General features: G+C 34.4%; 7 protein-coding genes across 13 annotated transcripts in view; 2 read left to right on the forward strand and 5 right to left on the reverse strand.

Moving 5' to 3' along the window:
* LOC138135799 (Kv channel-interacting protein 4) overlaps positions 1 to 15,730 on the reverse strand; it is a 200,175-nt gene that overhangs the window by 99,975 nt on the left and 84,470 nt on the right. The window lies entirely within an intron of this gene.
* Positions 661 to 1,565, reverse strand: LOC138136104 (uncharacterized). Its single transcript, XM_069055199.1, has 2 exons — positions 1,437 to 1,565; positions 661 to 1,385 (listed from the first exon to the last, which is right to left on the reverse strand). Exons 1-2 carry the CDS (start codon positions 1,473 to 1,475, stop codon positions 723 to 725), a joined length of 702 nt encoding a protein of 233 aa, XP_068911300.1. The 5' UTR covers positions 1,476 to 1,565; the 3' UTR covers positions 661 to 722.
* Positions 2,526 to 9,335, reverse strand: LOC138136107 (uncharacterized). 2 transcript variants are annotated; one of them, XM_069055204.1, is made up of 2 exons: positions 9,240 to 9,335; positions 2,526 to 3,272 (listed from the first exon to the last, which is right to left on the reverse strand). In XM_069055204.1, the coding sequence occupies exons 1-2, from the start codon at positions 9,276 to 9,278 to the stop codon at positions 2,610 to 2,612; spliced, it is 702 nt and encodes a 233-aa protein (XP_068911305.1). In that variant the 5' UTR covers positions 9,279 to 9,335; the 3' UTR covers positions 2,526 to 2,609. The 2 variants fall into 2 exon arrangements, with proteins under 2 accessions (XP_068911305.1, XP_068911304.1); XM_069055203.1 differs by lacking the exon at positions 9,240 to 9,335 and adding an exon at positions 3,324 to 3,480.
* On the reverse strand, positions 5,286 to 6,622 carry LOC138136106 (uncharacterized). Its single transcript, XM_069055201.1, has 2 exons — positions 6,487 to 6,622; positions 5,286 to 6,436 (listed from the first exon to the last, which is right to left on the reverse strand). Exons 1-2 carry the CDS (start codon positions 6,523 to 6,525, stop codon positions 5,774 to 5,776), a joined length of 702 nt encoding a protein of 233 aa, XP_068911302.1. The 5' UTR covers positions 6,526 to 6,622; the 3' UTR covers positions 5,286 to 5,773.
* LOC138136103 (uncharacterized) lies at positions 10,653 to 12,301 on the forward strand. The gene is made up of 2 exons (XM_069055198.1): positions 10,653 to 10,796; positions 10,860 to 12,301. Exons 1-2 carry the CDS (start codon positions 10,758 to 10,760, stop codon positions 11,544 to 11,546), a joined length of 726 nt encoding a protein of 241 aa, XP_068911299.1. The 5' UTR covers positions 10,653 to 10,757; the 3' UTR covers positions 11,547 to 12,301.
* On the forward strand, positions 12,849 to 13,793 carry LOC138136099 (uncharacterized). Its single transcript, XM_069055191.1, has 2 exons — positions 12,849 to 12,996; positions 13,046 to 13,793. Exons 1-2 carry the CDS (start codon positions 12,886 to 12,888, stop codon positions 13,718 to 13,720), a joined length of 786 nt encoding a protein of 261 aa, XP_068911292.1. The 5' UTR covers positions 12,849 to 12,885; the 3' UTR covers positions 13,721 to 13,793.
* LOC138136101 (uncharacterized) lies at positions 13,774 to 14,720 on the reverse strand. Its single transcript, XM_069055196.1, has 2 exons — positions 14,573 to 14,720; positions 13,774 to 14,521 (listed from the first exon to the last, which is right to left on the reverse strand). Exons 1-2 carry the CDS (start codon positions 14,624 to 14,626, stop codon positions 13,829 to 13,831), a joined length of 747 nt encoding a protein of 248 aa, XP_068911297.1. The 5' UTR covers positions 14,627 to 14,720; the 3' UTR covers positions 13,774 to 13,828.

Raw genomic sequence — 15,730 nt, forward strand, 5'->3', positions numbered from 1 at the left:
ACTCCGCCAGTGTCTACCAACTCAAATCTTAACAGGATCACATAGTTCGCATCTCAAATTCTTTTAATACTGTTCATGTTCCTAAAATTATGTATTTATCTACGATCGCGTAAAAAGTGGGCACTTTTTGCACTAAAAATCGTTGTCAAAGATGACGTTTAGAGAAACTGACGGAATCGTTCTCTAAAAGTTTTAGAGCACGATTTCTCCCTTTTATGACACAGAACTGTCAGAATACAACAATCGAATTTGTTGGAAACATTGTTCAGGTTGCTAAACGACGTGGTTCTCGAACGACTTTGGTTATTCATGAAATATTGAACCAATGAATTATTTTATACAAATTTATGTTGAAACCGGTGTGATGATCTCACGATCGTAGATAAAATGTTGTAAGACATACGTGTAAAAAGTTCCGTTGTTGCACTCACATCTTTTAAAATACTCCCTCGTACCTCGGTCGTATTTTAAACCAGTTCGTGCAATAAAGGATAACTTTTTACACTTATATCTTAAATCACTATTATTCAGCTTAGTTATTTATCGATTAGTCAAATTGCAATCTCACGGTCGCAAGTCAATTGTTATTCACTCAAAACTTTATTTATACCATTTGTTGGGACTAATCACAATTTCTCGTTAAATATAATGTCATTGAAGTGTATTCCATTGTTTTTATTTCATTGTAAATTTATGTAACTACACATTATCTAAGATAAGTTTCAGCCTATAATCCTGTCGACGCAAGCAGTTATGTCACCAAGAATCGAGTTTGCTTCTGATGTATATTCTGCCACTCTGTCATCTGAACACCCTTGCGTAGACAACTTCAAAGTGGTCAAAGTACTCTGAGCAGCTTGGACTTCAGTTTTAATGTTCTGTGGCAAACGTATCTTAGAGAGTGAAATCTCAGTAACCAAAGGTGAAATACACAAGATATCTCCTCTACATTGGCGCAGCTGGAAATCAAGTTCGTGGACTTTGTTAATTGAAATATCCACAATGTATTTAGAGCTTTCTAACATTCTTTGAGCTTCATTAATAATGTTACCAATGCAGTCACCCATAGCCTCGATGTATCTCCCGGGCAGTCTTCCGAGTACTTCTTCACGAATATTAGTACAAGAAGACACATCTTTTCCAGCAGAGTGAGCAAGATCCTTAATCGTAGTCAATTGTCCGTCAACTGCTTCAAATTCTTGTTGAATTTCTATGGCACCATTTTCAGCAATGTTCTCAGAATATGTCAAAAAGTCAGTGTGCAAAGTTTGAAGATCATTGTGAGCAACCAAGATGTCACCTTGAACAATGCTTTTCAGTTCGTCTAGTTGTTCTTCAGCTTCATCAGCCAAATCACGTGGTGTTAGCAATTTGCCGTGGGATACCTAAAGCAAACGTGTGAAGTGCTAAAGACTGAGGTGTTTTCAGGTACTTACCGCCAAAAGAGCACACAAGAAAACAACTGATTTTGCCATTGTTATTTTGTTGACTAACAGCAGCGAGTAAGCGAGTTTTTATATAGTCGACAGCAATCAATCTTCAGAAGCTGATTTTATCAAACAATAACAAAAAACTTATGTCAAAATATTGATAAAAAATATTTTAAATAATAATGTAACAAACAGACAAATTTAAGTGGTACTTTTCATATCTGATGATGAAATTTTAAGAAACTTGGATAATAATCCCTTAGTCTTATTTACTCAAATGTAAATGAATTAAATCCACTTCTAGAATTGTTTGATTTCTATCTCTTAATCATCATGATGATTTCGATGAAAGTGATCTTACCTTACTCAACTACTATTAATAGCAGTTCCTATATCATACTTCCAAAGTTCAAACATAAGAAAATTATTATCATGAACTCAAGAGAAATAATGTTTTGGGTATCGACTAGATCCACCACTTGCAAATCCAAAAAATTATATAATCATTTTTTTATGATTATCAGAAGTAAACAAAACTGACTCAGGTAAGTCTGAACTGGCATAAATTATATAGTTTATCTGTTTACCTGCTTTCGAATTAAATTTAAAATCCCCAAGTATACGTTCAGTACCGACAGCAGTCCTTTGCGTGTCCACGTGTTGTAAAATTACAAGGTAAATTATTTACATTTTACGATTGGGGAAACTCGTTCTCGCGACCTTTTCTAAAATAGTTTTTAAAACATTTTCGTTCTTTGGAGCCCTCGCTGTCGGGGAGACTCCGCCAGTGTCTACCAAAACAAATCTTAACAGGATCACATCGTTCGCAACTCAAATTTGTTTAATACTGTTCATGTTCATAAAATTATGTATTTATTCAACTTAGTTGTTTATTGATCAGTCTAACTGCAATCTCACGGTCGCAAGTCAATTGTCATTCACTGAAAACTTTAGTCAACCTCCACCAAAAGTCATTTTTTAAATTCACTCATTTATTTATATCTTTTGTTGAGACTAATTACGATTTCTCGTTAAATATAATGTCGATTTTATTTCATTGTAAACCCTTCCAAAGGTGGAACTAAAATTAAATAATATAAAAACACAAATTTATTGAAGCAATATAATGTATATACTAACAAATTTATATAACAATACATTACATATCTAAGATAAGTTTCAGCCTATAATCCTGTCGACGCAAGCAGTTATGTCACCAAGAATCGAGTTTGCTTCTGATGTGTATTCTGCTACTCTGTCATCTGAACACCCTTGCGTAGACAACCTCAAAGTGGTCAAAATACTCTCAGCAGCTTGGACTTCAGTTTTAATGTTCTGTGGCAAGCGTATCTTAGAGAGTGAAATCTCAGTAACCAAAGGCGAAATACACAAGATTTCTCCTCTACATTGCTGTAGCTGGAATTCAAGTTCGTTGACTTTGTTAATTGAAATATCCACAATGTATGTAGAGCTATCTAAGATTCTTTGAGCTTCATTATGAATGGTACCAATGCAGTCACCCATAGCCGCGACGTAACGCTCGGGCAGTCTTCCGAGCACTTCTTCACGAATATCAGTACAAGAAGACACATCTTTACCAGCAGAGTGAGCAAGATCCTTAATCGTCGTCAATTGTCCGCCAACTGCTTCAGATTCTTGTTGAATTTCGATGGCACCATTTTTAAGAATGTTGTCAGAATATGTCGTAAATGCAGTTTCCAAACTTTGAAGATCATCGTGAGCAACCAAAATGTCACCTTTAACAATGTTTTTCAGTTCATTTAGTTGTTTTTCAGCTTCATCAGCCAAATCACGTGGTGTTAGCAATTTGCCGTGGGATACCTAAAGCAAACGTGTGAAGTGCTAAAGAGTGAGGTGTGTTCAGGTACTTACCGCCAAAAGAGCACACAAGAAAGCAACTAATTTTGCCATTGTTATTTTGTTGACTAACAGCAGCGAGTAAACGAGCTTTTATATAGTCGACACCAAGCAATCTCCGAAAGCCTGATTTTATCAGACAATAACAAAAAACTTACCTATGTCAAAATATTGATCAAAAATATTTAAAATAATAATGTAACAAACAGACAAATTTGAGTGGTACTTTTGGATAATAATCCGTTAGTCATATTTACTCAGATGTAAATGAATTAAATCCACTTCCAGAATTGTTTGATTTCTATCTCTTAATCATTGTTCGGTAGCGGATGTTTCCGACGCCGGTCTAGTCTGGGGGTTTCCTCCAGACACGTTTGGGGTTCCGTGTTCGGAATTAAATATACACTGTGATTTTTTTGGTATACTGGTACAACAACTTATTTACAACAAATTTAAACAAAATTAAAACGTGAACAAAGGACCTGTTGGTCGTACGATTTGAAATTAAGTCTTTAGAGTAAGAGAGTTTTGTCCCTGAACATTGGGTTTTATAGAGATCGTCCAGGTAGGACAGAATCGGGTGGTGGCGGTACTAAGTGTCCTGACAACGCACCCTTCCACGAAATAAGGCGTCTCTGATTCCATTTTGGCGCCGTACATAATAATCATCATGATGATTTCGATGAAAGTGATCTTACCTTAGTCACTCAACTATTATTAATTGCAGTTCCTATATCATTACTTTCAAAGTTCAAACATAAGAAAATCATTGTCATGTACTCAAGAGAAATAATGTTTTTGGGCATCGACTAGATCCACTACTTGCAAATCAAAAAATTACATAATATTTTTTTATGATTATCAAAAGTAAACAAAACTGACCCAGGTAAGTCTGAACTGGCATAAATTATATACTTTATCTGTTTACCTGCATTCGAATTAAATTTAAAAGCCCCAAGTATACGTTCAGTAACGACAGCAGTCATTTCCGTCTCCACGTGTTGTAAAATTACAAGGTAAATTATTATTTACATTTAACGATTGGGGAAACTCGTTCTCGCGACCTTTTCTAAAATAGTTTTAATAGCTATTTACAATCTAGTGTGGGAAGTTACATTTTGCAGCGCGAAGTTTAATGTGAAACACGACGCGCAGCGGAGTATTTCATTAACTGAGCGTTCCAAAATGTTTCACACACAAGGTATGTATAAAGCTTTTTGGCCAACGTTTTTTAATTTAAAATGTTAAAAACAATCACTACTTTTCGAATTTTAATGGAACGCATCCAAGAATTGTCAAATGTAAGGTAGAACCGACAGATGGCGCTTCTATTTTAATATCTTTTCGATTTTATTTTCTAAAACTAATTGAATTCAAAATGTATACATATTGTTCTCCTGAAACTCAGCTTCATTAATTTAAAATTGTGTACCTATTTCTTCTACGGTTCTAAAGTTTAAAAACAAGGATTATTTACTTTGCGGCATAGTATGTGGGAAAGATTCACCGTTGCACAATTGCGGTAAAAACAAAGTCTCATGTGACGTGAACACTGCGTATTTGCAAAGTTTCCATCACAGGAGGCCAAAAAAATATTTTTGTTCCTTGGAGCCCTCGCTGTCGAGGAGACTCCGCCAGTGTTTACCAATTCAAATCTTAACAGGACCACATAGTTCGCATCTTAAATTCTTCTAATACTGTTCATGTTCATAAAATTATGTATTTATTCAGCTTAGTTATTTATCGATTACTCAAATTGCAATCTCACGGTCGCAAGTAAATTATCATTTACTCAAAACTTTAGTCAACTTCCACCAAAAGTCATTTTTTAAATTCACTCATTTATTTATACCTTTTGTTGGGACTAATCAAGATTTCTCGTTAAATATAATGTCGTTGAAGTGTATTCCATCGTTTTTATTTCATTGTAAACCCTTCCAAAAGTAGAACTTAAATTAAATAATATAAAAACACAAATGTATTGAACCAATATAATGTATATACAATAGCTATTTATGTAACCAGTTAGGAAATGCGTTATTTTGTGTAACGAGTGGAATATTTGCGGGACGAGCGCAGCGAGATCCCGCAAAATCACACGAGTTACACAAAATTGCATTTCCAAACGTGTTACATACAAGATTTTTTCTAATTTTGCCAAAAAAAAATTTTCTTCAAACGTTAAACGAAGTAATGAATTTCATTAATAATAAATTATTATTGTGTTAAAATATCAAGTAGGTAAGTAGGCACGGTTATTTTGCTTAAAAACAAAAAATATGACAGTGTCAACTGGTGATACAATAAATTTTTCCTAACCAGTTAGGAAAGATTTTACTTTTCGTAACCAGTTACGAAAAGTGTGCCGTTTCCAAACATCAATTAATTTTGAAAAGTGTCACTTTATATGTCAAAATTAGAAAAACAAATTTATATTACTTCACATTACATATCTAAGATAAGTTTCAGCCTATAATCCTGTCAACGCAGGCAGTTATGTCACGAAGAATCGAGTTTGCTTCTGATGTGTATTCTGCTACTGTGTCATCTGAACACCCTTGCGTAGACAACCTCAAAGTGGTCAAAGTACTCTCAACAGCTTGGACTTCAGTTTTAATGTTCTGTGGCAAGCGTATCTTAGAGAGTGAAATCTCAGTAACCAAAGGCGAAATACACAAGATATCTCCTCTACATTGGCGCAGCTGGTATTCAAGATTGTAGACTGTATTAATTGAAATATCCACAATGTATGAAGAGCTATATAAAATTTGTTGAGCTTGATTATTAATGTTACGAATGCAGTCACCCATAGCCGCGATGTAATTCCCGGGCAGTCTTTTAAGTACTTCTTCACGAATATCAGTACAATAAGACACATCTTTACCAGCAGAGTGAGCAAGATCCTTAATCGTCGTCAATTGTCCGTCAACTGCTTCAGATTCTTGTTGAATTTCGATGGCACCATTTTTAAGAATGTTGTCAGAATATGTCTTAAATGCAGTTTCCAAACTTTGAAGATCATCGTGAGCAACCAAGATGTCACCTTGAACAATGTTTCTCAGTTCTTCTAGTTGTTTTTCAGCTTCATCAGCCAAATCACGTGGTGTTAGCAATTTGCCGTTGGATACCTAAAGCAAACGTGTGAAGGGCTAAAGAGTGAGGTGTTTTCAGTACTTACCGCCAAAAAAGCACACAAGAAAACAACTAATTTTGCCATTGTTATTTTGTTGACTAACAGCAGCGAGTAAGCGAGTTTTTATATATTCGACACCAAGCAATCTCCGGAAGCTGATTTTATCAGACAATAACAAAAAACTTACCTATGTCAAAATATTGATCAAAAATATTTAAAATAATAATGCAACAAACAAACAAATTTGAGTGGTACTTTTCCTGTCTGATGATGAAATTTTAAGAAACTTGGATAATAATCCGTTAGTCTTATTTACCCAGATGTAAATGAATTAAATCCACTTCCAGAATTGTTTGATTTCTATCTCTTAATTATTGTTCGGTAGCGGATGTTTCCGACGCCGGTCTAGTCTGGGGGTTTCCTCCAGACACGTTTGGGGTTCCGTGTTCGGAATTAAATACACACTGTGTTGTTTTTGGTATATTGGTACAACAACTTATTTACAACAAATTTAAACAAAATTAAAACGTGAACAAAGGACCTGTTGGTCGTACGATTTGAAATTAAGTCTTTAGAGTGAGAGAGTTTTGTCCCTGAACATTGGGTTTTATAGAGATCGTCCAGGTACGACAGAATCGGGTGGTGGCGGTACCAAGTGTCCTGACAACGCACCCTTCCACGAAATAAGGCGTCTCTGATTCCATTTTGGCGCCGTACATAATAATCATCATGATGATTTCGATGAAAGTGATCTTACCTTACTCAACTATTATTAATAGCAGTTCCTATATCATACTTCCAAAGTTCAAACATAAGAAAATTATTGTAATGTACTCAAGACAAATAATGTTTTTGGGCATCGACTAGATCGACTACTTGCAAATCAAAAAATTACATAATATTTTGTTTTATGATTATCAGAAGTAAACAAAACTGACCCAGGTAAGTCTGAACTGACATGAATTATATACTTTATCTGTTTCGAATTAAATTTAAAATCCCCAAATATACGTTCAGTACCGACAGCAGTCATTTGCCTGTCCACGTGTTGTAAAATTACAAGGTAAATTATTTACATTTAACGATTGGGGAAACTCGTTCTCACGAGCTTTTCTAAAATAGTTTTAATAGCTATTTACAATCGAGTGTGGGAAGTTACACTTTGCAGCGCGAAGTTTAATGTGAAACACGACGCGCAGCGGAGTATTTCATAAACTGAGCGTTGCAAAATGTTTCACACACAAGGTATGTATAAAGCTTTTTGGCCAACGTTTTTTAATTTACAATGTTAAAAACAATTACTACTTTTCGAATTTTAATGGAACGCATCCAAGAATTGTCAAATGTAAGGTATAACCGACAAATAACGCTTCTATTTTAATATCTTTTCGATTTTATTTTCTAAAACTATTTGAATTCAAAATGTATACATATTGTTCTCCTAAAACTCAGCTTCATTAATTTAAAATTGTGTACCTATTTCTTCTACCGTTCTAAAGTTTAAAAACAAGGATTATTTACTTTGGCGCATAGTATGTAAGAAAAATTCACCGTCGCACAGTTGCCGTAAAAACAAAATCTCATGTGACGTGAACAGTGCGTATTTGCAAAGTTTCCATCACAGGAGGCCAAAAAAACATTTTCGTTCCTTGGAGCCCTCGCTGTTGGGGAGACTCCGCCTGTGTCTACCAATTCAAATCTTACCAGGATCACATAGTTCGCAACTTAAATTCTTTTAATACTGTTCATGTTCATAAAATTATGTATTTATTCAGCTTAGTTATTTATCGATTAGTCAAATTGCAATCGCACGGTCGCAAGTCAATTATTGTCATTCACTCAAAACTTTAGTCAACCTCCACCAAAAGTCATTTTTTAAATTCACTCATTTATTTGTACCTTTTGTTGCGACTAATCAAGATTTCTCGTTAAATATAATGTCGTTGAATGGTTTTTATTTTATTGTAAACCCTTCCAAAGGTAGAACTTCAATTAAATAATATAAAAACACAAATGTATTGAAACAATATAATGTATATACAAACAAATTTATATAACTACACATTACATATCTAAGATAAGTTTCAGCCTATAATCCTGTCGACGCAAGCAGTTATGTCACCAAGAATCGAGTTTGCTTCTGATGTGTATTCTGCTACTCTGTCATCTGAACACCCTTGCGTAGACAACCTCAAAGTGGTCAAAATACTCTCAGCAGCTTGGACTTCAGTTTTAATGTTCTGTGGCAAACGTATCTTAGAGAGTGAAATCTCAGTAACCAAAGGCGAAATACACAAGATATCTCCTCTACATTGGGCCAGCTGGGATTCAAGATTGTAGACTTTGTTAATTATAATATCCACAATGTATGTAGAACTACTTAAGATTTGTTGAGCTTGATAATTAATGGTACGAATGCAGTCACCCATAGCCGCGACGTAACTGTCGGGCAGTCTGTCAAGTACTTCTTCACGAATATCAGTACAAGAAGACACATCTTTACCAGCAGAGTGAGCAAGATCCTTAATCGTCGTCAATTGTCCGTCAATTGCTTCAGATTCTTGTTGAATTTCGATGGCACCATTTTTAAGAATGTTGTCAGAATATGTCGTAAATGCAGTTTCCAAACTTTAAAGATTATCGTGAGCAACCAAGATGTCACCTTGAACAATGTTTTTCAGTTCATTTAGTTGTTTTTCAGCTTCATCAGCCAAATCACGTGGTGTTAGCAATTTGCCGTGAGATACCTAAAGCAAACGTGTGAAGTGCTAAAGAGTGAGGTGTTTTGAGGTACTTACCGCCAAAAGAGCACACAAGAAAACAACTAATTTTGCCATTGTTATTTTGTTGACTAACAGCAGCGAGTAAGCGAGTTTTTATATAGTCGACACCAAGTAATCTTCGGAAGCTGATTTTATCAGACAATAACAAAAAACTTACCTATGTCAAAATATTGATCAAAAATATTTAAAATAATAATGTAACAAACAGACAAATTTGAGTGGTACTTTTCATATCTGATAATGAAATTTTATGAAACTTGAATAATAATAATCCGTTAGTCTTATTTACTCAGATGTAAATGAATTAAATCCAGTTCTAGAATTGTTTGATTTCGATCTCTTAATCATCATGATGATTTCGATGAAAGTGATCTTACCTTACTCAACTACTATTAATAGCAGTTCCTACATCATACTTCCAAAGTACAAACATAAGAAAATTATTGTCATGTACTCAAGAGAAATAATGTTTTTGGGCATCGACTAGATCCACTACTTTCAAATCAAACACTTATATAATAATTTTTTTGATCATGAAACGTGAACAAAACTGATCCAAATAAGTAATAAATCTACAGGTTATGTGATTTTTGTGCATTCTTATACGTATTTTTCATTTTCTTTTTTTATCATAGTTATTTACAGTACGAGAGAGCAAGGCAAAGCTTTCGTTCACGCGAATTACCAAATATTTGTTTTTTCTTCACTGACAAAGTCTTATTCGATGCACGTAAAATATCGATTTTTCCAGAAAATTTTAAATTTAAAAATTTATTGAACTTCATGATTCTTAAAATAACAGAAAAAAGATTAAAAATATATGTCTATTTTAAGATATACAGACTTAAAAATTGATACTCACTAGACGCGAGCTCTCTTTCTGTTGTTTTTATAATCTCTCAAGTGTTTACAGGAATTAATGAATATTTTGTGAGGTTGGCTAAATATACTACATTTGGGTGATTCAAAATGATTGTGGCCAAGTATGGCAACTATGTGGCAACTATGTGAGTAGGGTAGAGTTGACATTTCCTTGACAGTTCATAGTCGCGCAATTTTGTAAGTTGTCAAATCAATATGTAATGGAATTGAAAAAATCAAATGCACGCTTATGAAATGTCATACAAATGTCAACTCTACCCCACTCACACAGTTGCCACATAAATTTTCGTACATAGTTGCCATACTTGGCCACAATCATTTTGAATCACCCAATATTGTTCGAAAATAGATTCGCGTAAATAATAGTATATTATGCAACAAGGTACATAAACCCCTTTTTAGTCACGAGTTTTATTAGGCACGAGCGTAGCGACTTTTATTCCTTACTTCTTATATCAACCATTATAGACCTGTAAACAACCGTAAATAAATAAATGTACAAGTCAAAGTAAGTTGTATACTCTTCTACATGTTTTGAGTTTTATTTCCTTTTATCAAAAATATTTTAATCCCAAGATAGGATGATCTGCGAAATGTAACTTAATTTACAGGCTTTAAATCATAAGACTTAGTTCATGTTTATCCAGCAAAATGTTCGTTATTCTCTACAGCATTGTTCTTTTTTCTCTGGTAAGTTTTCACAACTTCTAAAATATCACCTCTCTAACCAACTGTCCAACTCTTTAATTTTAGACCAATGCAGGTGCATTGGAAGACACTGAGTCTAAAATCACTCCTTACGATTTAGAAGATGAAGTGAGAGCTCAAGTAGAAGAACTTGAATATATAGTGCGAGGTGTTATCCGTTCCTCTCTTCGTGCCATTGACGATTTAGTGAGAGAGGTCTATTATTCCCGTGATGACTCAATAACTGAAGCAAAATTATCGATTCAACAAGAATATGAAACTCTCAATGGACAACTGACGATTATTAAAGACTTGGCCCAATCAGCCGGTCAAAATATTGACATCTGCCTTGAAACTAACGAACCCCTTCTTAACCAGTTACCGGAAAACATTAGCGCCAGTTTACACGACTGCCTAGCTTTCGCTAATAAAGAACTGACGATAATTCAAAATGATGCCATATACAGAATAGATACCACGATGAATGACGCTCGTCGGTTTTACTTTGAGATAGATTTGTGCCGTGGCGACTTCTTGTGTATTTCACCAATTGCGACCAAAATTGAGCTAGCAATTGTTGAGATCCCTCAAAAAATTGGAGTTGAAATGCAAAGAGCCGCAGATCTGTATGAAGATTTGAAGGTATCTATTGGACAGTGTACCGATCAGAAAGCTGCACAGTTTGCTACAGAAGGTTCCTTAATTCTAAATGATATTGCCACATGTGCTAATAATATGTTGTTATACGTATAGTATCTTGTGTTTCTTTAAATTTCACCTTTAGTCAATTGTGAACGGACTATACACGTTACGGATCACGGATCAGATGTTTAAATCTTACATTTTACACGAGTGGTGCGTTCACAATCGACTCTTCAAGGCATACTACGAGGTGAAATTTAGAAAACACCCGATATTTCTGCTGTATTTGAAGCAGCTAATATTAATGTTAAGAAATAATATTGTTCAATAATTCAATAATGTTGATTAATTATATGTATATGTATATCAAATATAGTACTCGTGTTAGTAACAAAAGAACTTCAAGAAATAACTGAGTTAACATAATCAATAATCTCCACAAGAAGAGAACTTTCTACACACATAATGCCATCATACATAAGGGCTTTCTATCAAAATCTACTTCTTTGTTAAAAATGATTTTGAAACGGATAATTTCAAAATATTCCAATGCAACAAATGTGATAAGAACTATAGATTGAAAACATCCGTTTTTACTAGACGCCAGGTGTTAGTTCTGCTTTTATAATCTCTCAAGTGTTTACAAATTTTTACAAATTAATATTTTCAAAGATTGACATTAAGTATTGAAGAAACGTCCATTTTGTTTGCCAAAATCTTACCACAATAATTATTCAGCACTATTTATTTCATACCACAAACATTTGTGTAATTTAAACAGAAAAGTTTCCTTTAGTTTATTATTAAATACTTACATTGAATTCGCAAATATTATTATAAATTTGAAATAAAGCACGTCTTCTAACTTTTTGTTTTTATCTCTTGGGAGACTAAATGAAAGCAACATTTACTGATTTTTTCTGTAGTATGTTTCCTAATAAAAATTTAAATTTTAATTTTTCTGTTCCGTTTCTAAACAATAGATTTTTGATTCTGTAATTATTGTTTATTTATTTTTTTGGTGCTCCGTAGATTTGAAACATGAATATTCACTAGATAAGAGCACTATCTCTATTACTTTCATAATCTCCCATTTTTTAAAGAAATTCATATATTATTGCCTAGATGATATATTGCTGTTGTAAAAATACAAATAAAAAATTATATAGCCATTGGTGGACAACTTGTCAAATCATAACCATTTTGCACCCTCTCGCTTGGTTATGAAACTGCAAAACAATAAGCATAAGTCAGTTTAATCCGATTTTCCTGCTGGACAAACAAAATTGAGATGAATTGCGATCGATCTGTTGGCCCTCTCTGTCATAAACCAATCATTTTGACAAAACTGACAAAAATAAATGTGCAAGACAGAGTGAGGTGTACACGTTCTTACATATGTCGTTAGTTTTATTTCTTTTTATCAGAATAATTTTAATCCTGGGATGCGATGATTACCTTCAAAAAGCAATTTAGTCAACAAGCTTTGGTCATAAAATTTAGTTTGTGTTTAACAACCAGTATGTTCGTAATTCTTTGCGGCATTCTCCTTTTTGGAGTGGTAAGTTTTTCCACTTTAAAAAATATCAACTCACTCATTCTAATTTTAGACCAATGCTGGTGTTTTTGAAAACACCCAGTCGAAAGTCGCTCCTTACGATTTAGAGGATGAAGTGAGAGATCAAGTAGAGGCACTTGAAACAACAGTGCGGAGTGCTATCTCTTCGTCTTTTCGCTCACTTGATAATTTAGTGAGAGAGGTGTACTCTTTTCGTGATGCCTCAATAACTGAAGCAAATTTGTCTATTCAACAAGAATATGAAACACTCGATGGACAACTGACGACCATTAAAGACTTGGCGCAAGCGGCCGGCCAGGATATTAACATCTGCCTGGAAACTAACGAACCACTTTTAAATCAGTTACCAGATAATATTATCGCCAGTTTACGCGACTGCCTTGCTTTTGCTAATCAAGAATTGACGATAATTTTAAATGATGCCAGATACAGAATAGATACCACAATGAATGACGCACGCGTGTTTTACTTCCAAATTGATTCTTGTCGCGGCGACTTCTTGTGTATTTCACCCATTGTGACCAAAATCGAGCTGGCAATGATTGAGATACCTCAAAAAATAGGAGTGGAAGTGGAAAGAGCGGCAGATCTGTATGACGATTTGAAAGTATCTATTGGACAGTGTACCGATCAAAAAGCTGCACAGTTTGTCACAGAAGGTTCCTTAATTCTAAATGATATTGCCACATGTGTCAACAATATGTAATTTAGAATCTATCTATTGTTGTAATCTGTAATTCTGAAATGAAACCAGCAAAATAAACTCACTTAGAATTTTATTTTTATCAGATACGACATTAGTGACAAAGCAACTTTAAGAAACAATTGAGTTAACACAATCAGTGATCTCCCCAAGCAGAGAAGTTACGTCTTGTACAAAACCGGTCAGACCTGTATCTGAACACTGCTGAATCTTAGCTTTCACAATTTCTTTATTTTCCTCTGCTTTAGTAACTTCAACTGCTATTAGCAGTGGTAAATTCTCTTCATAACCTTCAATAGAGTCGATTATATTCATAATGCAGTCTATGTCATCAGATGAACACTGGCCCAGTTTAAAACTGAGTTGCTGGACCGTATTGATGACAACATCCGTTTTATAACGACGATCACTCAAATAATCTTTAAATTCTTCTTGTAAATCCGAAACGCATTGGTTGATTTGTTGTACATAGCCATCAGGTAGTTGATTAATTTGATCTTCGGTACCGTCCAGACAAGAAGAAATATCCTTTCCAGTGGACTCACCCAATTCCTTTACGTTTGACAGTTCTTCTTCTACTGTTAGATATTCTTGATTGATATCTATTTCCGCGTTGAGTCGGACATTGATACTGTATGAGACAATTTCCATGTTTAGATCATCCAAATTATCGTGAGCTGCAAATATTTTACCCAAAACGAGTTGGTTCAGATCGTCGATAAGAGCCTGTGCATCGTCTAGCATGTCATAAGGTCTTACATTTGCAGGTTTTATTTTCACATTTTTTCTAGCCAAACAGTTGTTCTATAAACGCAAAAATGTAGATTTATTTGACATGTGTACAGATTTGCGTACCTGAGGAATCAGCAGCGAAAAGAAACACAACACTACTAGTTGTTTCAACATCATAACATGTGAGTAAGCACTGATTTTTAATAATAAGGAAAACGTTGTATACTGATACTGATACTGATAAAATATGTTTTTTTTTGTTTAACAAAGCGATTGTATCTAACAATCGAAGCACTTTGATAAAGAGATAGTTCTAGCGAGTTATTGATCTGCATAAATGTATATAGAAATTATTAGATGTGTGCAAAAATGTCTTTGCAATCTTACACCTGTTCAACTACCTAAAACTAGAACTAGAAAGTAATGCTTTATGACTTCCAGATGCTTAGTTCAAATTTAATGTGACATTAGGTATATTTAATAGGCCCCATGAAGAGTTAAAGAGAACCTGTTTGAACCTAAAATTAGTATTTGTTATTTTTGTCCTACTCAAATAGTTACTTCTGTAAGGCGCGGTTTCTAGAACGGTCCGATAACTTAACGACCGGTTAAATCAACCGTTGCTATAGAAACGCTAGAAAGTGACCAATCACATTACATGATTTTTGTATTTATCGGAGAGTTAGCTAACTGGCCAAATAAAATGTTTCCAAAAACCGGGCCTAACTCGAACAGATAAGTTTTCTCTAAATGAATATGTATTAATCTAAAACATATTTGAGGATGGAGTTCCCCCGCATTATTTTAGACCTGCCTGAGATTACCTGGACCAAACATATCCGAACAGGATTGGTAGATGTGACCTAAACGAATGGTCAGTTCGTCGGCTCGCTCACCCAATTTTTTTTCTTATACAGGGTCATTATAAATGATTGTAAAGTTTGTCCAGCGAGAGATTGGTTGACATAAAAATCACTAAATTCTACGTAGAGAAAGTAATACCTAGCGCACGTAAAATTTGAAATATATCCTTCAAGCAGTAACATTTTTGCCTTGAAATTATGCTCTAATTAATGTATTCTAGTGCATTTTGTAGTGTGGGGTTAATTTAATATAATTTAAAATCTCCCAATCTCTCGCTGGACGAAGTATACCATCGTAGTAGGCGTTGGCGAGCGTTGGTGGCTAAACTGAATGAGCCGCAAGCTTGATAACGTGAGTAAGACTAGCATCGCCGATAGTTGGCGCTACTGGCGGTAGTGGAAATCTGTCTACTACTTT

Source organism: Tenebrio molitor, chromosome 7 (genome assembly GCF_963966145.1).
Source record: "Tenebrio molitor chromosome 7, icTenMoli1.1, whole genome shotgun sequence".
NCBI lineage: Eukaryota > Metazoa > Arthropoda > Insecta > Coleoptera > Tenebrionidae > Tenebrio > Tenebrio molitor.